At 32.5% G+C, this 24,160-nt stretch overlaps 2 protein-coding genes and 1 non-coding gene across 3 annotated transcripts; 1 reads left to right on the top strand and 2 right to left on the bottom strand.

The window, feature by feature from the left end:
• Positions 1–3,496: 3,496 nt before the first annotated feature.
• On the bottom strand, positions 3,497–4,966 carry LOC120129183 (glutathione S-transferase U17-like). Its single transcript, XM_039146759.1, has 2 exons — positions 4,515–4,966; positions 3,497–4,038 (listed from the first exon to the last, which is right to left on the bottom strand). The coding sequence occupies exons 1-2, from the start codon at positions 4,836–4,838 to the stop codon at positions 3,652–3,654; spliced, it is 711 nt and encodes a 236-aa protein (XP_039002690.1). The 5' UTR covers positions 4,839–4,966; the 3' UTR covers positions 3,497–3,651.
• A 14,947-nt stretch (positions 4,967–19,913) lies between these two features.
• On the top strand, positions 19,914–20,994 carry LOC120129138 (glutathione S-transferase U16-like). Its single transcript, XM_039146722.1, has 2 exons — positions 19,914–20,309; positions 20,469–20,994. Exons 1-2 carry the CDS (start codon positions 19,986–19,988, stop codon positions 20,853–20,855), a joined length of 711 nt encoding a protein of 236 aa, XP_039002653.1. The 5' UTR covers positions 19,914–19,985; the 3' UTR covers positions 20,856–20,994.
• Positions 20,995–23,002: 2,008 nt separating this feature from the next.
• Positions 23,003–23,084, bottom strand: TRNAS-AGA. Its single transcript has one exon. It is a non-coding gene; the product is annotated as a tRNA-Ser (tRNA).
• Positions 23,085–24,160: the final 1,076 nt, after the last annotated feature.

Genomic DNA, 24,160 nt, shown 5'->3' with positions numbered 1-24,160 from the left:
TTAATTTAATATGTTAATTTAATTTAAGATATATAAAATATTAAGAATTTAAGTTTACACTAATATACAATATATATAATATATGTAGTGAAGTTTAAACTAACTATTTTGCTTAATGGTTAAGTTTTGCTTCTTCAACCTAAGAACCCCAAGTTTGATTCCTCTAGACATTATCTAAGCACCCAAAATTTTCTTTCCTGTATAGGGTGACATGTGTCACCCTTTGATCGGTGAGAAAATTATATTAAATTAAAAATAAATTTAATCATCCAATCAGATAATGACACATGTCATTATACTTGGCATATCACACCCTTAATTTTTAGTTTAATTTAATTTCTTAATTAATTGGAATTTTAATGGACCAAATTAAAAGATTATGGAGACTTGAGGCCAATTTTTGAAGTTTCAAGAAGTTCAAGGACTCAACCTTGACTTTACCCACCTCATCTCTACAGAGCAAATAAATAAATAAAAAGGTGAAGTTCACAAGCCTTGAACCTGTGACTTAGCATACAATCAACCATGCCTTTAGCACATAACCTAAGCCATTGTTTGCCATTATTTTATTGAAAATATATTTTATTGTTATTTAGCTGTGATTTTAAATCCCTAAATCTCTTTCCAGTTTAAAATCAAGCCAAATTCCTAACCCTCAAATTTTATTTTAATTTTCTCATCGTTCATAGAAAAATCGTCGTCGTCCAGTCACCGTGACGTACACCGCCACCACCAACGTGTTTGCAATCGACTCGTGACCAAAACCCAACCATCCCTTCATCAAGATCCACCATCCCTTCACTGAGTACTATTGTAGATCGTAACAAGGTCGGTGCTCAGTAGGCCTTCCGTACCGATCTTTTTTAGGTGTGTTCCTTGTGTGCTATATAATTGTTTTATCTGTTCTGAAATATGATGGTTACCTGAATTGATTTATAAATGTTTTACCTTATCGATATCATGATTTCCTGATTTACCCGTTATGAACTATATTTGCCTGATACATGCTCTGTGGTTATTTGTTTTAACTGGAAAATATAATATGGTTGATTTATGGATCATGGAACTACTTTTACTACCTGAATTGTTTTATTGTGATACTTTCTGGGTAGGATTCTAGAGTATACAAGTTCAGCTCTGATCAAACTGGTAAATCTTTACGGACATAAGGTAATCATCGGGTAGGCTCTTAGGCACAAAGGTACTCCCTTGGGTAGGCCCTGATGCCCCAAGATACTCCCTTATGTTGGCTCTTACGCACAGTGGACCTAGGGTAAGTCCTTATGGAGCAATTCTACGGAACTACATATAGTGTTTGGTTGAAGGGTAATTAAATGTTTTTATTGAAAACTTTACCTTCATTTTCATATTATGAAACTAAACTATTTTCTTAAGACATATATGTATGTTTTTATGTTGCACTGTTGGGACAACACTGAACTCCCTAGCTCACCCGCTGAACTTTTCTCTTTCAGATACTTTTAGATAGGTACCCTGAACCAAACACTTAGAGGATCGACACATTTTGTTGTAATGTTTCCATCTTCTGAACTGCCTTTATTTTGTGACACATGACTATATGTTTTGTTATACTTATTTTATGACACCTTTTTGTTGACTACTGATGTATGGATGTTTGATACTATTACATTTGACATTACTTGTTATTCCTCTTTGCTCATAACTTTATGTTTTATAATATTAGAATTGATTTTGATAACATTATTTTGATCTAAAAATGTTTTGGAAATTTAATGTTACGTTTTGAAAATGTTTTAGAAATTTGTAATGTAATTCAGTAGACCTAGTTGTGACACATAGGTTGGGTCTAGTGTAATTCAGTAGAAATTTGTAATGTTTTAGAAATTTGAAAATGCCTGAAAGAAGCGTGGTTTCCTGGAATGTTTTGCTTGAAGGTTTTGTTCAGTTTGGTAAGTTTAATAGCGCTTTAAACCTGTTCGGGGAAATGCGGAAGACGTTCGATCCTGACGGGTATACGCTGCAAAGCGTTATAAGTGTTTGTACTGGTCTTGGGGCGGGCCACTGTCTTTGGGTGCATGAGTTCACGCTTATTTGTTGAAAATATGTGATTTTGATGCGTCTATTGATGTGCTGATAAACAATTCATTGGTGGATATGTACTGCAAATGCGGTTCTTTAGATGTCGAGATCATCGTACGAGATCGTGTCCGATTTCGTCGCTTCAAAGACGGCGTTTGCTCGTGCTCGGATTACTGGTGAATGGTGATCATTGTTTCAAGTGTATAGCTTACATAATGTACATTAACATTACAATGGTTTGTGTGACCATATTAACACTTGCATGTAGAATAAAAAGAGGGTTTATTCGAGATTTAACCTTGAACTATATCAGATTTTTCACTTTGGTACTTGAATATCATGCAGCAACTTGCAACAAAATGAACCTTATGATAATTGATGGATTAATTTGAATAAAATATTATAAGAATTAATATTTCTTTAATTTAATTTATTTCATTCATAATATTAAAATTTAATCACTAAATTTATATTTAAAAACATTAAATTAATTAGTATTGGAAGGAGATTTGATTAATAAATTACATCCTACCCACTCCACCACCAAGAATGGCGTCCAACTTTCGTGTCCATAATCTGGTGTTGATAATTTTTCTTTGGATAAATTATGCATTTAGTCATCCAATTATTTCTGTAGTTTTATTTAATTAGTTATTAAATTATTTATTTTTTTAAAATCATATTTAAAGTTTCGTTTTGATCACATGTCGTTTAAAAACATAACGGTTGATATGCTAATTTCTTTTTTTTCAATGATGATCTGACATTATCTTATGGTGATATTATCGTTAAATTTTTTAACAACATATTATCAAAACGTAAATTTATGTATGATTTTGAAAACAAAAATTAGATTATCAAAATAGAATTTTTAGAATAGTTAAGGGCTAAATTCGTAATTTATCCTTTTAATTTTTATACGTATTTTCAGATTCTCTTGATACGTAAATAAATAAGAAAAAAGGATTAACTACACATAAGATCACTTGTGTTTGTATTTTGTCCACTTTTGATCATTGATTTAAAAAAATTTAGATAAGTTCACTTTCGTTTTTATTTAATTAAGATAAGATCATTTCTGTTTAAATTAATTAGCAAGTGGTCATCATAGGTTTATTGATGTTAACAATTAACATAATATATGACGTGATAGTTGGTATAATCATACATTTGATCCCTATTATTTATATATTCTCTCAATTTAATCATACTTTTAAATAAATTATCTTTGAAATAACATATTTATGAATTCATTAGACATCAAATGATCTCAATAAAAAAGAAAAATAAAAAATCTCGATTTAAACATTTACATTTATAAAATGTGTATACATTCGTTATTAATTGATTAGTAAAAAATGATATGTAAATCAATTTTTTAAAGAATACTTAAATTTATAATTAAACGACTACTAAGAGTTAGGAAATTGAGATAGAGACGGTATTAATTCGAGGATCACTGAATTCAAATACAAAAGCCAATACATTGAGAAAAGGCATTGTCTAAAAGCTTAGAACTTTTATCATCATAAAAAGTAAAGAAACCACATACAATATTGATTTAGTTCAAGAACCTCTCCTGTCTCAATTTCAATGCCTTTCAGCAGCAGCGCCGGCGGCTCTTATTTTGGCAATAACCATCTTCCCAAACTCCGCAAGCTTGTCGGTGTCGGGCATAACATCCTTGACGGAGCCGTGGGAGCAGAATCTGTCGGCCCAACGAACCAGAGCAGGAGTCTTGCCCTCGTCAAGCAGCTTCATCCCGTTGAACTTCTCGGTCACCCTAAGCCATCCCAAGAAGCTCCCGAAAGCAATATCAAGGTACCCGATTTCATCCCCACCGAAGAAACCCTTACCTTTGCTACAATCGCCGAACGCTCCTTCCATCAATGCCAGCCCTTCTTCCACCTGCGCTATCGCCGCTTTCTTCTCTTCATCTCCTTTAGCTATCCCCACGCTTTTCACCGCCGGGAACCACTGCACAACAAAACAACTCAAGTACTTGACCCGTATACTTATCACGCGAATCGATTACGAGTTTAATAATATTCTATTCAGCTCTAAAACTGTTCCATTCATACTTAACTCGATATTTGATAAATAATCAAAATGACGAGTAAAACAATTTAAAGTTTGACTCTAAAATAATAGTCTATAAATATATTACATTAACATATTACAACTTTCGAAATATTCCACAAATATACTAAATTAACTTATTATTTAAAAAATTAACAAGACAATTAAAATTTTGAAAACGTATAAAAAAATTAAACGAGTAACGATTTATTTTACTCAATTTATAAAAGTCTTGAATTAATTTTAAATTCGAATTATATATTAATTAAATTTTTAATCGAGTCAAGCTTAAACGATTACGAGTAACTCAGCTCAGTTAGAGCAGCTACCGAGAAAGCAAACAAACTTGTATTCAAGTGCGAAATATGGAATACCTTATCGTCAAGATATGCAGCCCAAAAACGAGCGACGGCGCGTTCATAGGGATCAGAAGGAAGGATGGAAGGACCGGCAGACCATGTCTCGTTGATGTACTGTACGATGATGAGAGATTCGCAGATGGGCTTACGATCACCGTGGATGAGGACTGGGATTTTCTTGTGAACCGGATTCGACTGGAGAAGAAGCTGGCTTTTGCCTTCCCATAACTTCTCGTCTATATATTCATAGTCCACCGATTTGATGTTAAGGGCGATCCTCGGCCTCATTGCATATGGGCTCGGCCACGAACCCAGAACTTTCACTTCACTCGTCGCCATGATCGGAAGCACAAATATGTGGAAATCGGCGTTATTGCTTCAGTTCAGTAAGCAAGTGTGGATTATATAGATATTATTGATGAAGAAAGAGGTGATAACTTTAGTGAAGCACTCAACCCACAACAGAATGGTCAAGGTAGGTATGGGAGGGGCAGGTAGATAATTACTTACTTTGAAATCTTTATACCTAATTCTTTGTACGCTATTACCAACCACGATAATATGATATATTTATGAATATATAAATAGTTTAAGGGTAAATTGTGCATTTAGTCATATCTATTATTGATTCTAATTTTTTAGGGTGTTTGCATTTAGGTCACCTAACTTTAAAAACTTGCATTAAAATCACTGAACTTTTAGTTCATTTTCAATAGGTCCATGATGTTACCTCCCATTAATTTTATCTAATGTGACATGTTACCTACCGTTAACCCTTCTTCTTATTCTTCTTCTAACATCAAGTTCAATGACTATATTGCAAGTTTTAAAAGTTAGATGACCAAAATACATGCACCATTAAAGTTCATTGACTATTTTTATAGTTTACCCTTTTTTAAAAATCATATGGTGTTATATTTTGGTATTATTTTAGTTATCTATCATTATAAAATTAATAGAGCTAGTGATATTATTATAATAATCTTAATTTAATAAAATAATAATAATAATAGAGCTCATGACGTGATATTTTTTTCAATGATGATGAGGTATTATCTTATGGTAACACATTAGTATATCACATTAGTATATCGTTAATTTTTAACAACAAATAACTAAAATAAAATTAAAAAGTAATATTAATAATAATTTTTTTTTTAAAATAAGTAGCTTACCCATAATTTAAAGTTATTATAAAGGGCAATGTGGGTTATTGGTAATTCTGCGATTGAATAACACCTATAGTTTTTTTTTCTTCCACTAACATAACATGCCAACCACAAACTCCCAACTCCCTTTGTTTTCTTTAATGAGATCAATCTTCAATGAATTAAACGTTAATAATATTATTGGGAAAATAACATTATTTGTCCTAACAAAATAGAGATTTACTTATAGAACATTAGAATTGTATTGTGCTTTATTTATTACTTGGTTATATGGTAAATTGGTAATTCTCATTTGGATTAACTCATTTACACAAAACCCACTAGGGATTGGTGGAGTTTTGTTTACAGAGGGGCACTAATTGGTAATTCTCATTGCTATTTTAAATACGGGTTAATTGTTAGACTTCGATTTTTAAAACAGACATTTGAATATTAAGAATAATGTTTAAGCTTTAATTAACATTTGTTGACTTCTAAGTTGACTTGATCCAACGACTTGATGCGAACTGTAGACCACTGTTTTCACTTTTCAGAACGTCTCCTGCATGGCATAATATAATTAGGAGTGATTAAAATTGTACTTTATTAGAAAGATTAATTATTTTATTTGATTTGTAATTTCATAAATCTGATTTAGTTAAAAAAAAGTTTAAACAAAATTTTGAGTTATAAAATATGACTTAAATAATTCAAAACTTTTAATAATTAATAAATTAATTTTCAAGTTTGAGATAAATCTCTCAACTATATATACACAATATATGCATATCACATGTGAAAAAATAATATATATATATATATTGCGGAAGACGGCTATCGGATAGAGCAAAATCGCAACTAATAATTTGAGAAAATAAAAATGAAGATAAAAGAGACACAATTTACATGGAAAACCCCTAAATAATATAGGGTAAAAACCACGGGCAACGGTAGAAGAATTTCACTATGAGAAAATAGGAATTACAACTTCTCTCGATCTACCAAGGAGAAAACAATGATAATTCTCTCTTGATAAAAAGGAGAAAACAACTCTCAAGAAACTCTCTAAATTCTCTAGTATTGGAAGAAAGCTAGAATGTTTTGGGATGATTTTGAAGCTAAATGAGCTAGGGTATTTATAGTTGAAGCCTAAAGACTAATCTTATAAATACCCTAAAGTCTAGGGACTAAAAATTGGTAATTTTCTCTTTTATTTTTCAAGAAATTCTGCTGTTAAATCTTGACTTTGAAAATGCACAATTCGGTGCATTTGTTTTTCCCCAATTTTCGGTGCTTTTGCACCTATTTTCAACAATCTCCCACTTGAAGATTTGATTGCAATAATCATATCTTCATGTCATTCTTTCTACCTTGTACCATCATGTTGCTTATGTCTCTGACAGACCACAAGAGGATCGACACCAAGTAAATTTATCAACATTGATTGTATTTGTCATGAAATCTGATATGTTGTCTTTGGTATGGATCTTCTGCATATCTACTGTCCCTTCTTCCACCTTTTCACGAATGAAATGGTACTGAACTCGTATATGTTTTGTCCTTGAATGAAATGATGGATTCCTTGCTAGATGCAAGGCACTTTGACTGTCACAAAACAGAGAGACATACTCTTGATTGTGCCCAAGCTTCTCTAATAGCATCTTCAACCAAATTGATTCTTTACTGGCTTGTGTAGCTGCTATATATTCTGCTTCTGTTGTTGACGTAGCCACAACTGACTGCAATTTTGAAACCCAGCTTACAGCTCCACCAACAATTTTGAACACATATCCTGTAGTAGATTTTTATCCAAATCTCCTACATAGTCAGAATCTACATACCCATTGATTAGTAAGTTTGATCCTCCGTAATATAATGTAATATTTGAGGTTTCTTTGATGTATCTCAGGATCCTCTTTATTGTATTCCAATTCTCTTTGCCTGGATTCGCCATGTACCGACTAACCACTCCTACTGCTTGTGCAATGTCTGGTCTTGTGCATATCATAGCGAACAATAAACTTCCCACTGCCGATGCATACGGTACTCGAGACATCTTCATCCTCTCTTCTTCACTGCTAAGACTCATACTGGAGGATAATTTGAAGTTAATAGGAAGAGGGGTAGAAATCGACTTACAATCTTGCATGTTGAATCGTGATAAGATCTTCTTCAAGTAATTCTTTTGTGAAAGCCAAATCTTCCTATAACTTCTTTCTCGGTGAATTTGCATCCCTAGAATCTTGTTTGCTGATCCCAAGTCCTTCATTTCAAATTCCCTAGCCAGTTGTGCCTTCAATTCGTCAATATGATCTTTGTTGGGTCCTGCAACCAATATGTCATCCACATACAACAACAATATAACAAAATCGTTATCACCAGACCTCTTGAAATAAGCACAAGGATATGCATTAAGTCTGTTATATCCAAGGCACATAATGAAGGAATCAAATCTCTTATACCAACATCTCGGCGCCTACTTTAGACCGTACATAGATTTGTTCAACCTACAAACCAAGTTCTTCTTTTCTTTTTCTTCAAAACCTTCAGGTTGGAACATGTAAATCCCTTCTTCAAGATTTCCATGAAGAAAAGCTGTTTTAACATCTAGCTGCTCTAGATGTAAGTCCAATGTAGCAAATATTGCCAAAACTACTCAAACTGTTGTTAGTCGAACCACAGGAGAAAATATTTCATTGAAATCAATACCTTCTTTTTGAGCATATCCTTTGACCACCAGTCTTGCACGATACCTCTCAACTTGATCGTCACCATTTCGCTTGATTTTTAAGACCCATTTGTTATCAATTTGCTTCATTCCTTGTGGTAGTGGCACAAAGTCCCATGTATTATTTTTATGAAGGGCTTCAATTTCCTCTTGCATCGTCATCATCTATAGTGAAACATCTGAGTTGTTTATTGCCTCCTGGTATGTTGATGGCTCACCGTCCTCTGTTAAAAGGCAGTATGCAATATTACATTCTATAACATAATTTGAGTGTCAATTGGGACGTCTTCTCACATGATCTGATTGACGAGTTGTTGGAGCTTCAGAACTCTCTGGTTCTTGTTCATCATGTGCTGGTTCTGTTTCAGAAGTACTTGTTCAAACTCCTTTTCCACAGGTATCTGTGTAGTCTCTGACTTTTCAGCACTAACAACTTCTTCTTTTTCTTTGTAGCTTATCTTCTACAAAAGATAACACCCCTGCTAATGATCACTTTGCGGGCAGTGGGATCCCACAAGCGATACCCCTTTACACCATCAGTATACCCCAAGAATTTGCATTTCCTGAATTTTGGATCCAGCTTTGAGATTTCTTGGGAGTTGTACATCACGTACACAATACTTCCAAATACATGGAGGTTTGAATAATCAGTTGGTTTACCAGTCCACATCTCCATTGGTGTCTTCAACTCTATTGCAGTTGATGGAGCTCGATTCACCAAATAACAAGCGGTATTGACTGCTTCTGCCTAGAATGATTTTTCTAGGCATGCATCCCTCAACATTGCTCTTGTTCTTTCTAACAAGGTTATGCTCATCCTCTCTGCCACTCCATTTTGTTGAGGAGTGTTTGCCACTTTGAACTGTCTTTTGATGCCTTCTCTTTCTTGCAAAAGTCATCAAATTATTTGCTTGTGTATTCTCCTCTATTATCTGTTCTGAAACACTTGATCTTATTTCCAGAATCAAGTTCCACCCGCGCTTTGAAGATTTTGAAAGTTGAAAACACATCTGACTTCTTCTTAATAGGATACACCCAACATCTCCTAGAGTAGTCATCAATAAATGAGACAAAGTATTTTGCTCCACCTATGGATGTAACTAGTGCTTGTCATACGTCAGAATGAACCAATTCAAGAACATTTTTGCCTCCAGAATTTGACGTGTTGAATTTCAACCGGTGCTGCTTACTTGTTATGCAATGCGTACACAAAGTAAGTGATACATTTGTTAAGCCTGAAAGTAGCTTTTGCTCCACAAGAACTTTCATTCCTTGTTCTGACATATGTCCAAGTTTCTGATGCCATAGCATTGCAGAATATGAACTACATGAGGCAACAGAGGCTTCTACTTCTAACACAGTCTCTCCCTTCAGCATGTACAAGTTTGCTGCTATCTTTTCACCTTTCAGCGCCACAAGCGCTCCACAGAACACCTTCATGATTCCTTTCCGTGTTTCAATCTTTCTTGCATTATTATCCAACAATCCGTAGGATAATAAATTTTTCTTCAGGCCTTTCACGTGTCGCACATCTCGAACAACTTTGATTGTTCCATCATACATCTTCAATTTGATGGTTCCCACTCCAATGATCTCTAAGGCATGATCATTGCAACTATACATAGATCCTCCTGAGACAGGTTCATAATGATGGAGCCATTCTCTTCTTGAGGTCATGTGATATGTTGCTCCCGAATCAATGAGCCATATATATGCATATCTTTTTCTACCTTCCACGGTGGTTGACGCTTCACAGCATAGAGCATCTCCATCATCTAAAGTGTTTGCGGTATTGACTTGTGGATTGGAGTTTTTATTTAGACTCCAACAATCATTCTTCAAGTGACCCTTCTTTCCACAGTTGTAGCACTTTAAATTCTTCTTGCTTCTCGACTTCGATCTACCATGTTTGTGACTGCTACTTTGGCCATGTTCTATTGATCTCCCTCTCATCGTTGTCAACGCTTCTGCTTGTTGTAGATTTACTTGTATGTCTTTCTTATTCTCGCGCTGATTTTTTTCTTGTAGAATAGCAGCTGCAACGTCATCGAAGACTAGACTGGTGACATTACTGTTTATCAAGTTGATGATGAGATGATCATACGAATCCGGTAGACTTTGAAGTAGAAGTTCAGCACGTTCTTGTTCTTCTATTTTACAGCTTAAGGATGTAAGTTGAGAAAATAAAGTGTTAAGTGTATTTAAGTGCTCTGTCACTGAAGTAGATTATGGCATCCGAAGAGTGTACAATTTCCTCTTAAGAAAAATTTTATTGTGCAACGATGTGGCCTCGTACAATTTGGAGAGATTATCCCATATCTCCTTAGATGTCTTCTTCTCCTCGATGCTTGACAATACTTCATCTGCTAATGCCAGATGAAAGTTTGCCATAACATTCCCGTCCATTTCGATCCATTTGTTGTCATCTGTGAAATCTACCAGCCTTTCACTGATAGCTGCTAGATAACTGTCTTTCCTCAGGATGACATTCATCTTCAATTTCCACAATGAGAAATTTCTCCCATTGAATTTTTCAATATCAAATTTCGTTGCCATAACTTCTATTACGGATAGCTCCTACTATTTTACTATCGTGAATAGTTCTCTGGAACCTTCAAAGGATGAATAATAACTTCTTACTTTCTTATGTTAGGGGATCCACCTTTTGGTGGCAATCACAAAGACAATAAGCAGTTATTACACACTCAAATCTGGCTCTGATACCAATTGTTGCGGAAGACGGCTATCGGATAGAGCAAAATCGCAACTGATAATTTGAGAAAATAAAAATGAAGATAAAAGAGACACAAAATTTACGTGGAAAACCCCTAAATAATATAGGGTAAAAACCACAGGCAACGGTAGAAGAATTTCACTATGAGAAAATAGGAATTACAACTTCTCTCGATCTACCAAGGAGAAAACAATGATAATTCTCTCTTGATAAAAAGGAGAAAACAACTCTCAAGAAACTCTCTAAATTCTCTAGTATTGGAAGAAAGTTAGAATGCTTTGGGATGGTTTTGAAGCTAAATGAGCTAGAATATTTATAGTTGAAGCCTAAGGACTAATCTTATAAATATCCTAAAGTCTAGGGACTAAAAATTGGTAATTTTCTCTTTCATTTTTCAACAAATTCTGCTGTGAAATCTTGACTTTGAAAATGCACAATTCGGTGCATTTGTTTTTTTCTCAATTTTCGGTGCTTTTGCACCTATTTTCAACAATATATATATATATATATGTTTATAGTATATGATTATGTAAAGTTGTTTAAATTAAAATCAATTAATACAATAAATATTATAAATATTTAAAATTAATGACTTGAAAAAATTCAAATAAAATTTGAGTTATATTTTTTGAACAATGCAATTGGGATTTCATTAATAAAAGGCTTATATCACAAATAAGAACCTAAAATACACCTTATTTTTCATTTAAGTATCTAAAGTAATTTTTCGTCAAAATAAGTACCTAAGGTAATTTTTTATCAAAATAATTACCTAAAGTATTTTGTGTCAAAATAGGTACCTAAACTATTCAAACTTTTTAATCTTAGTTCTAAAAGAGTTTACTTGTGGCAATAATTAAATAATTCTTTAGGTACTTAGATAAAAAAAATTAAATACTTTAGGTATCTATGTTGACCAAAAAATACTTTAGGTACCTATTTTAACTAAAAAGATAATTTTAGATACTTATTTTGACCAAAAAATATGTTAAGTACTTAAGTGAAAAGAGGATATATTTTAACTACTTATTTATATAAAGCTTAATAAAAAGCAATGGAATGAATCATACTTACTATGTTCCTAAATATAAAGAGAAAATGGGGATAATACTCATAAAAATATTACAAAAACTAATTTAAATTATAAAATAAGAATTATTAATTTGATTAATTACTTCTTGGGTAATCTACACAAATGGCCACCCAACTATGGACTTAGTCTCGAAATGACCATCATTTTCAAATTTGCACCAATATGATCATTGAACTATTTAAATGGTTTCAATATAACCACCTACTGTTAACATTTAATGGAAGTGTTAACATGGAAGTTAACAAAACTAATATAATTAGGGCGCGAGTCCTTATAAAGTTACGTATTCGCGGCACTGACACTCTGCTTTGTTTTCTTCCATTTTGTCACTACTTGTATATGATTTGTTTCCTTGAATTTTCATTTAATACAATTTAATCCTTATTTTGTTTTTAATTTATCTAATGACTTAATTTGAGCATTAACTTTAAAATCTTTTATTCTAGTCATGTATTAAATTTATAGATTAAATCCCCTAGATTTTAGAATTAATCGTTGAGCCAATTCTTACACTTGTTATCAAGATAATACATATATGTTAGATAACTTGTTCAGTTTAGGCATAAAAATATAAGTAAAATAATTTAATTGCATTTAAACCCAATATCAATTAGTAACCAAGCAAAGTTTTAACTAATAGACTAAATCTAATATTGGGAATCAATTAATTTTTTTATATTTTATATATTATAGTTAATGATAAAAATAAAAATAACAAATGAGAACCTAAATCTAAGCCAATTGAGAATATGATAACACTTAAATTACTAACAAAATTTGATAAATTATTTATCCGTTTTATTTTTTAATCATTAACTTTAATATAATATAATATAATATATATATAATATTATATTAATTCTTAAATATTATATTTAGCTTATTAGTTGAGGCTTGCTTGGTTACTAATTCATTTTGAGTTCAAATCCAATTAAGTTATTTTATATTTTCCCCTAAACTTGAACAAGTTATATATTATATGTATTATGTCAATAAGAAGCATGAGAATTAGCTCAGTGGTTAAGGCATGCCCACCCTTGGAACCCAAGTTGGATTCCTTTCGGTGTCAAAACTCATCTTCATTTATTTTCAATTCAACTCAAAAGGTGACACATGTCACCTTTTGATTGGATTAAAAATTTATTAAATTTATTAAATTAAAAACCGATTGGAGAAATAAAGTTATTAATTAAATTGAAATTATGACTTAATTAAAAATTAAGAATTAAATTTAATCTTGGTGATCAAATTGATTAATTATAAAATCTAGGGGATTTAATCTATAAATTTAATACATGACTAAAATAAAAGATTTAAAGTTAATGCTCAAATTAAGTCATTAGACAAATTAAAAACAGAATCAGGGTCAAATTGCATTAAATGAAAATCAAAGGAAACAAATCATATACGATTAGTGACCAAAATGGAAGAAAATAAAGCACTCAATTGATCCGACATTGTCTATTTTATATCCGACACAGAATTCGAGTTTGAGCAAACATAAGATTTGGTTCATATGAATAAGTAACTGCAATATATTGTTTCTTAGTTGTAAAGTCTCAAGTCCTAGACACCCGTATGTTTTTTTGTCACATATCCGTACAATGGCAGCAAAATATATTATGAAGTGTGATGATGATACATTTGTTCGGGTGGACCCTGTGATTAAGGAAGCAAAGAAGTTTGGAGATAAAAGCATTGATATCGGAAATATGAACTATTACCACAAACCCCTGCGCGATGGTAAATAGGCAGTATCGTACGAGGTATGTGTTATCTGTTCTGCACTTAGCAAATCCGGGGGTTTGTTTTCATGCCATCATAATGCCTGCATGGATGTTACCTGAGTTGTGAATTTTGGAACGAAAAAGTCCGTGTTTTATCTGCACGAATACACCTTTAGTTCTTAAATCGAGTCAACATTGACTTCAGCCAACTAATAATTAGTGATTCTCTCATAAATCATTATCCTGATCATGTTTAGGCATAGCATCGTACGCATTATATTATTTATTTTGTCGATTTCCAGGAATGGCCAGAAGAAGACTACCCACCGTATGCAAATGGTCCAGGGTACATAATTTCATCGGACATTGCACAGTTTATTGTAGCTGAGTTTGAGAAACACAAGTTGAGAGAGTAAGTGAGCCATCTTGAATACGCTTCCTCTCGGCATGTATGTTCTAAACAGCAGTAGTTTCGATCATTGTTCGACTAAAACACCATTGTTGCAGCTATTCAAGATGGAAGATGTGAGCATGGGGATGTGGGTGGAAAAATTGAACAGTTCGAAACCGGTGGAATACCAACACTGCTTGAAATTATGCCAGTTCGGATGCTTCGAGGATTACTTCACTGCACATTACCAATCGCCGAGACAAATGTTATGCATGTGGGATAAACTAGTGAACCAAGTAAAGCCTCAATGCTGCAACATGAGATTGCAAGCTAAACAAATTTTTGGTAAAACTGTATATATGGTGTTTAAGATAGAAATTGTGGGAACTCTCCCACCACTCGTTTAGTTAATTCATTGTTTTAGCCAATACGAGTTATATGTCCAATACATCAACCTTCATGCAGCACCCCATACCCGACCGATATAGTTGTGCATCGAACCAGAAGGGCTTCTTTCGTATAATGGAGCTATAGCAAACTTGACCACACTTTGAAAGATTAATATTTTTTTTATTAATGATATAAATATTTGTTCGAAAGATTATTAACCATTTAATAGTAAACACTCGTACATCCTTATAGATGTCATGTTTAAATCCGAGGCTTCAAGAAATAACAACAACAATCCCTTAATTGAGATTGAGATCATTTGGTTTATGGAGCTTTACACTAACTTAGAAGTTTTAGAAGTTCACTACGTACATGTAAGTACAACATATCGTAAAGATAATTCTCAATCATTTGATATTGAATTCTCATACCCTTGGTATTTATAGGGTGCTTGAACCTGGGTCCTTGAAGAATAACAACAATTTTTTTTTATCACGGAGATCACTTGGTTCGGGCGAGTAGTAATTAAGTTAGATAAGTAGCAATTAATTTAGTATTAAATTAGAAGTGAAATATATTTTTTTAAATTGTCATGTATGACGTTATAAATATCAATTAATAAATGTTTTTTTGTTTTTTTTAAATATTGCCATCCACCTCTTTGTGTATCATAATGTAAGGCGGCAGAATCCACACTTACATTTTCGTGCATATTAAATATTCGGTCTTGTTCAAACTCCACCATTCAAAAGATAAATTATATTTTACAAACTTTTAAACAAATTCAGTTAATTTGTCAATAAACTTTTTAATTTAATGATAAAATTTAAGGTATTATAAAATTTTAAATAACAAATTCGAATTTTATTATGTATTTTTATTTAAGGAAAACAAACATCATTAAAAACTTTTTTTAGGATCTATAATGGAAAAAAATGTCCCAAGACCTTGTATTACCAGAAGAAAAAAATGTTATATACAGTAAATATAATAATTTTGAGATAAATCGAATAAAAATATAAAGCATTTCCAAAACGAATAACCCACTTAACCAAAATATGTGCCACGTATTATAAACTCTACGAACAAAACATTTATAATTTTAGCATTATTTTAATTATTAATCTGATTCATACTTTTTAATTACATTTATAATTTTTTTTATGAAGCCGCACCAATATTTTAGCTTATAAAATTGCACCAAATTTTAATTTCAATTTCAGTTTTCAAACACTTATTAAGATGCCCACCCTATCTACCAACTTGTAGAAATTTATTTGCAAAGTTCAATTAGCCAACTTATTTTGACCGAAAAAGATAAAGACGGTTGGGGAGATATGTTTTTAATGGTAATTCAAAATAAAGACAGTTGGGCAGATTTAATAAACAAATATTTAAATTATATTTAAATTTAATTTTAAGTGTTTTAATTTTTTTGTTAAAAATGTGTATTTAACTTTTTCATTGTTATTTAAATGATTGTTTAATGTTTTTAACGTTACACTTTTACATGCACGATGTTATATTTAGTTGTTAAGTGACATGTGTCAGACTTATAAGATTTTAAAATTATTATTTTAAGATAAAAATGAAAAATGAAAAATTATTTTTAAAAACCTTATTTTTTTAAATAACAAAATAACCCAAAATCCTAAAACCTTTAATTTTAAATCCATTTTCAGCCGTCATCGATCACCTCCGACCATCATCTCTGTTGTCAAAAGATTACCTACTTATCGGTGCTCAATCATTGAACGATCATCATTATTGTCATTACGCAAATCTCTAAATTCCCAATCTCTAAATTTTTAACCTTAAATTTAATGGGTATTTGAACTGACTGAGAATTTGATGGGGGAAGAGAATCTGGGAAAGGGAAGAAGGGGAGAGAAGGAGAAGTAGACGGAGGTTGGGGAAAAGAAGGGGGAGGAAGGGGTGATTTTTCCTTCTAATTTTTAATTTTTTTAATTTAAAAAATATAATAATGATATATGTCAAATAATAATTAAATTTAACAATAAGACATTTAACGGAGAAAGTACTAGACACTTATTTTAACGAAAAATAGTATCCTTTGGATTCAAAATGACTAATTTGTTTTAACTAGACTTATATAAGTTATGTGATAAATATGTATTTAAAGTATATATTTTTAATTTAAGTACTTAAGGTATTTTTGGTCAAAGTATCTAATATTATCATTTTTTTTATCAAACTATGTAAATAAAGTATTTTTTGGTCTAAAAATGTATTTAATATATTCAATCTTTTATCTAAGTTCTAAAAAATTGACTTGAGACATTAATTAAAGAATACTTTAAGCACTTAAATGAAAATGATAGAATATTTTAAGCATATATTTTGATAAAAAAAATACTTTAGGTATATATTTTAACTAAAATAATAACATTAAATAATTACTTTGATGAAAAAAGTATTTTAAATACTTAAATAAAAACAATATATTTAAAACTTTTGTCAAAATTATTTATTTATTTTGAACAATGACAACTAGATTTCATTAATAAAACTATAGAATGAATCAAATTACAACATATCCAAACATAAAAAATATATATGAAAAACAATAGTAACAAAAAACTCATACTATGATAAAAACATTAAACCCAAAGAAGGGATCTGACTATATGTAACCAGAGGTAAACCAATCAAAAATTAAATATCATAAGGATCTTTGTGTGAGCACCAAACCGATCAAAATAATATATGAAAAACGTACCAAAAATCATAAGGATAATGTCATAAAACAAAGAAGAACTTGCCATAATAATAGATATTATTATTTAAAACAAAAATAATAATATAAAAATTAATAATCATCAACGTTCAACAATCAACATTAAAATTGATATCTTCGTTTACTAAATAAAAACTCAAGGCACAAAACAGAGATATTAAAAGAAAATTTAAATGTTTATTTTTATAATGTAAGTCTTTTGTAAAAGATTTTTAAATCCAAAAATGATGTGTCTTAAGCAACAAATAAAATGAAATAGGTGCCACCAATCTAGAAATTTCTGTCAAGCCCCGCAATTCATATCGGCCCAGCACTCCACCATACAGCGTAGAACTCTTAGGGTAAATTACAACATCGTATCATCCAACTATATTCTCACTTTTATTTTGATAACTGAATTATTATTTTCGTATGACGTGGCTTATTTTATTAGTATTTAATGTCATATAGGATTTAAAATGAAATGAAATAAAATAAAACATCCTAACCCCAAACCCCAACAAAATAAAAGTCCTAGCTCTTTATATCACAATTAGGGATGGCAAGCGGGTACAATTTCGTGGATTTCGCACCGCACCCGCTCCAATTGGGGCGGAAATGGGTATAATTTTAGTGGGTAGTGGGCGGGTGTGGATTTAGAAAGTGGTACCCGTCGCGGGTAGTGGGCGGGTAATGGGTTTGAGACCTTACTCGCCCCGCATCCGCATCGCATCTACCCGCCCCGCATCCGCCCGCACCGCATCCGCCCGCCCAACTAAATATCCATTAAATTTTGGACCATTATGAATTTAGGTGTAATTTTAAGAGCTAATTTATAAATCCTAATATTGTATAAGATATAACTTGTAATTTAACCAAATATTAGGGATAAGTTTATGCATAAATTTTTTTCTTTCAAACCTCTTGTCTTCACTCTCAAGCTTATTCAGGTATTTTTCTTCCCTTTTTACTTGAAATTTAATTTTTGTAAGAGTCAATTCCGTAGTCATTTCGTTTTAAGCTCCTATGCATTTCGTTTTAAGAGTTTAATTTTTATTTGCTCGTACTGATTTTTAATTATTTTTTAGATTCATCTTAATGTTTGTTTTAAGCTTAATTTCTTAATGTTCTACAAATCAGTATCTTGTGACTGAGCACCCACGTTTTTTGCTAACAGAGTCAGATCGTTGCTTCTCAAATTTCTATTTTTAACGCCACTGAATAGAATTAAGTGTTTCACTTGTGCTTCTCAAAACCTCTATTTTTAACGCCATTGAAACTGACTTTTTCAAATTCAAATTTCAACCGAATATTTTGCAATATTGGTGTTTTATGAGAATGATGATTGTAATACTGGAGTATCAGATGTCACAAGTATTGCTTGAAATTTTAGAATGTTGTGCCAAAGAACAAAAACATTATGTGTTTGTCATTTATGTTTCTAGACTTTAATTATGTCTTTTATTATGATGTTTTATGTACTTTAAGATCTATATTAACACTTAGATAATCATTGGTTTATTTTATTATGTTTCTTAATAGATGTGTTTGTTTTATGTTTGTTACTTATGTATAACTTAAGTTTGTTGTCAGGCGGGTCTAGCCGGGTACGTCTCTAGTGGGTAGTGGGTGTGGGGATGGATTTGAGAATGTACCCGCGTGGGCGGGTGTGGATTTGAAAATTTTTACCCATCATGAGTGGTGGGCGAGTGGTGGATTGAAAAATATTAGATGGGTATGGGGATGGGGGAGGGGGTATCTGCACCCGACCTGCCCGTTTGCCATCCCTAATCACAATTATGCTCCCGCATCTTGTAGTAGCCTATCGAACGCTACTCGTCTGATCATGTCGTATGTCTTGCTTGTAATCAAGCCCAACACCTTTCACCGTGCTATGCCCAAAAACCTATCACCGATTTGAACTAGTGTCATTGCACACCTCTAACTCGAAACCCATATGTTCGACCACTAAACATTCACCTCGCCTCCATGTCCACTGAACCCCCACCGAAACACACCATAACACCTTGCCCATGTCCCGATCAATGCCGTCAGGCACACTTCAACCGGTTTTTTGTCAATCCCATCTTGACCTTCAAATCTATCGAGAGAAAGAAGGTAAGATTTAGAGTTTGAGGTATAATTTGAGGTTTAGAGTTTGGGTAGAGTTTTTAAATTTATTTTTATTATAATCCTATGTGACATTAAAATACTAATAAAATATACCATATCATATAGAAATAATAAAAAAATAATGTATGTCGTTGTAGAGTAATCAAAATAGGAGAAATTCAAAAGTTGAATGATTAAATTGAAAAATATTAAACTTCAGTGATTAAAGTAGGAGTGAAAAGATAACTAAGAGATGAAGTGTAGTTTACCCTAGATTTTAAGAAGGAAACAAACCAACCGCACACAATTAAGTGGAAATCAAAAGAAATTTCTCTCAAGCCTCACAATTAATATCGCTCTTTATATCTCAGACCATATACACATAAAAACAGCAATCAACTTATTGCAGTTCGAAGAGGAAAAGAAATGGCGGATAGCAACGTGAAGGTACTGGGAACATGGGCAAGCCCGTTCGTGATGAGGGTAACAATCGCCCTTCACCTCAAATCCGTCGACTACCAGTACATAGAAGAAAATTTGCTGGAAGCCAAAAGCGACCTTCTTCTCAAATCAAACCCTATTCACAAGAAAGTCCCAGTCCTCATCCATGGCGATAAGCCCGTCTGCGAGTCTCTCATCATCGTTCAGTACATCGACGAGTTCTGGTCCTCCTCTCAGCCTTCCATTCTCCCTTCCGATCCTTATGAACGCGCCCAGTCTCGATTCTTGGCCGCCTATGTCGATGACGAGGTTTGTAATTATATATACGTAATTATAGTAACGAATTCAGGAATATTTTAAAAAATGAACATATATATTAATAATAAAAAAACCGTCTGTAATTGTATATTAATATCTTATTGTGTCTGTAATTACGATAAATATGTTTTATTTGTTTGTGTGTTGTAGTTTTTTCCGGCCCTGAGAATGGTTTTGGTGAGCACAACGGAGGAAGCTGCGAAGGCGGCGATGGCGGAGGTGTTAGAAGGAGTGGTGGTGTTGGAGGAAGCGTTTAAGAAGTTGAGCAAAGGGAGAGCTTTCTTCGGCGGAGACGACTTAGGGTACGTGGACCTTGCGGTGGGCAGTTTGGTGGCGTGGATTAATGTTATCGAGAAATTTACGGGGGCTAAGTTGTTGTCGGAAGCTAAAACTCCGAGCTTGGTGGCGTGGGCAGATTGCTTCTCCTCCCATGCGGCGGTGAAGGATGTTTTCCCCGACGTTGATAAGCTTGCTGATTTTGGAATGAGGTTTAAAGCCAAGATATTGAATGCGGCGGCGGCGGCAGCAACCAATTGATTTTTCAGTTGAGCAGAAGTGTTTTTTTTTATCTGCTTTGTCCTTGTTTGCACTACTTTGTCGTTGAGTGAATCGAGTTGGGTTTGAATGTGTTCGGGGGTTGGGTATAGTTATGTAAATGGATCAAGTTTTGGGTGAAGTTGTGTTCGGATGAAACTCTCCTAATTGTCTCCCCCATTAAGAGACCGTTTGAGAAAGTGTTTTTATCCAAAATTTCGTTTAAACGTAAAAGTATTTCTAAATAATTCGTTTTCAGCTAAAAACCCATTTAGAACGTAGTTGTCGATTTAAACTAAGAAATTAGAAAAACAATATTTTTACGTTGAAAAAACTCGTTTGGAGAGACGTTCTCAAATGAATCTTAATTTTCCTTCTTTATTTGTCTCTTTTCTCCCAGCAAACAATATATATAATTAAAAATTATTTATATATAATATATAAAAGTTGTATTTAGCTTTTTAAAATAATCAAAATAATACATATATTTTCCCTTTCTTGAGACAAGTTTGTTTATAAATATATTTTAATTTAACTTACACTCCAAATCAACACATATACTTAATTAAGTTAGCATGCATATGCATAACAAAATAAAACCTAATTTTGATAGAACTCAATTTATATATTTTTATTGTTGTATTTTTAAAATGTATGATAATGTTCATAAAATTAATCATTTTCATTAATGTAATCAAATAATATATATGCCATACTACTCTTAAAACATGTGATAATTTGACGTATGTATCGTATTTTTTTAATAAGTCAACAAATCTTATAGTATCTTTTCTTTTTTATTTTTCTAAAAGTGTAAAAAAATGTTCAACTGTATATATATATATATATGAGAAAATAACCTCAGTGATAAAAAATGCCTTATAATATACGATTTTAACTAACTTTTTTTGGATTTGCCAAAATGACCAACTAAATAGCAATGCGATCGATAATTCGCAACGCGATCTCCGGTATCGCAAATCAGTTTCCAGATTCGCAACACGATTCTGACTATCACATTACGATTTTTCAAATTCGCGTTGCGATTTTCCTAAATCGCAATGCGAATACGTAAATCGCAATGCGAATTAGGAAAATCGCAATGCGATTACGTATTTTCTAATTCGCATTGCGATTTACGTAATCGCATTGCGATTTAGTAAATCGCAACGATATTCTGACTATCGCAATACTGAATTTCAAATTCGCAACTCGATTTCTGAATATTAATATATTAATATATGAGAAAATAACCTCAATGACCAAAAATGCCTTATAATATACGATTTTAACCAACTTTTTTTGGATTTGCCAAAATGACCAACCAAATCGCAATACGATCGATAATTCGCAACGCAATCTCCGGTATCGCAAATCAGTTTCCAGATTCGCAACGCGATTCTGACTATCACATTGCGATTTCCCAAATTCGCGTTGCGATTTTCCTAAATCGCAATGCGAATTAGGAAAATCGCAATGCGATTATTGCGATTTTCCTAATTCGCATTGCGATTTACGTAATCGCATTGCGATTTAGTAAATCGTAACGAGATTCTGACTATCGCAATATTGAATTTCAAATTCGCAACTCGATTTCTGAATATTAATATATTAATATATTCGTGTTTGGAATTTGAAAAAAAATACGCGTTAATACGAATGGCGCTATGTAAATCGCAATGCGAATTAGGTAAATCGCAATGCGATTACGTAAATCGCAATGCGAATACGTAATCGCATTGCGATTTTCCTAATTCGCGTTGCGATTTACGTAATCACATTGCGATTTACGTATTCGCATTGCGATTTAGGAAAATCGCAATGCGAATTTGGGAAATCGCAATGCGATAGTCAGAATCGCATTGCGAATCTGGAAACTGATTTACGATACCGGAGATCGCGTTGCGAATTATCGATCGCATTACGATTTAGTTGGTCATTTTGGCAAATCCAAAAAAAATTGATTAAAATCGTATATTATAAGGTATTTTTGGTCACTGAGATTATTTTTCCTATATATATATATTATGCGATCACATTTAAAAGTTAAAGTGGCATCAAATCATTTAACAGAGGAGCTTATATCGGACTCGAACCATCCCAAAATAGCTAAAGATAAAGACTCGTACTTTACCGAGAAACAGTGTAAACGTGAGCGGCAGGATTCGAACCTGCGCGGGCAGAGCCCACATGATTTCTAGTCATGCCCGATAACCACTCCGGCACGCCCACTTGAATGATGATCTCATTTATTAAATATATTAAACGTATAAGTCAGACATCAATTGTAGCAGACACAAACGAGAGTATTCTATAATGCCACCTTCTTTGTTTTGTTCGTGAAATCCTTTTCTGCCAAAACCCTTTTTCCTTTCAGTAATTGTGAAATCCTAACCCTAATTCTAGTGAGAAATAGACATCAACCAAACGGTTTGTTGAATGAATTGCTAAACGTAACCAAATGAAAAGAGGAAATATTATAAGTACGAACGATAACGAAGTGAATGAAATAGATGTTAAAACCATTATCATTTTATAGTTGATAAGTTATTTGTAATAGTATAAGATGATTATAAGTGATTGCGTCTGTTTAGAAATGTTTTAGTCGATTGATTATACATACATTATGCAGACACAACTATTTAAATTCGAATGGTTATTAGTAGAAAAAATAATCATGATCACATCTATGAATGAATGTCGGATATATCCACTTTCATCTCGTCTTGAATTTTCGAAGAACTTTCTTTGCTAATATAACCTTCAGCCAACAATTCTTTACTGCTTATTTCATAGACTCAACATACATAAAATCTCCAATGTACAAAACGCCCTTGGGGGAAAATTTATTTGATTCCCCAATTTTGAATCATCTCTTAGGCTCTCTTCCATTGAAAAAATAATAACAATAAAAAGGCATATAACAATGCATTACATATACCCAAACCTTGTTATGAATGACAAAAGCCTTGAAAGATGTGAGGTATTTGGTAGAAAAATCAATACTCAGGATGAGGCCAACATGCTTCTCCAGCTTTCAGCAACTTTCACCCATAAAATATCACTTCATGTGAAGTCCTATTCTCTTGCAAGATCCATGATAATTCCATTGCCATAAATATTACCATGATTCAACAAACTATTATCTTCCCTGAAACACAACAAACAATCCGATGCAATTTAGACTTGCATACTTACGAAATAAAGAACAAACGAAACCCAGTACAGTAAGTACATCATATGGTCTCCTAATACGGTGTACACATTTCAGTTATTGATCAGCTTCCGATACTTTACTGTCAATATTT

This window comes from Hibiscus syriacus, unplaced genomic scaffold, assembly GCF_006381635.1.
Source record: "Hibiscus syriacus cultivar Baekdansim isolate YM2019G1 unplaced genomic scaffold, ASM638163v2 tig00110483_pilon, whole genome shotgun sequence".
Classification (NCBI taxonomy): Eukaryota; Viridiplantae; Streptophyta; class Magnoliopsida; order Malvales; family Malvaceae; genus Hibiscus; species Hibiscus syriacus.
Note: the sequence above shows the minus strand (reverse complement) of the source record. Positions and strands in the feature narration are given on the sequence as shown.

Excerpts from the sequence above, each read along its gene's own strand:
- LOC120129183 (XM_039146759.1), bottom strand. The coding sequence starts at position 4,838 with ATGGCGACGAGTGAAGTGAAAGTTCTGGGTTCGTGGCCGAGCCCATAT. Across the intron at positions 4,039-4,514 it reads CTGCATATCTTGACGATAAG|TGGTTCCCGGCGGTGAAAAG; the intron begins GTATTCCATATT and ends TTTGTTGTGCAG.
- LOC120129138 (XM_039146722.1), top strand. The coding sequence starts at position 19,986 with ATGGCGGATAGCAACGTGAAGGTACTGGGAACATGGGCAAGCCCGTTC. Across the intron at positions 20,310-20,468 it reads CCGCCTATGTCGATGACGAG|TTTTTTCCGGCCCTGAGAAT; the intron begins GTTTGTAATTAT and ends TGTGTGTTGTAG.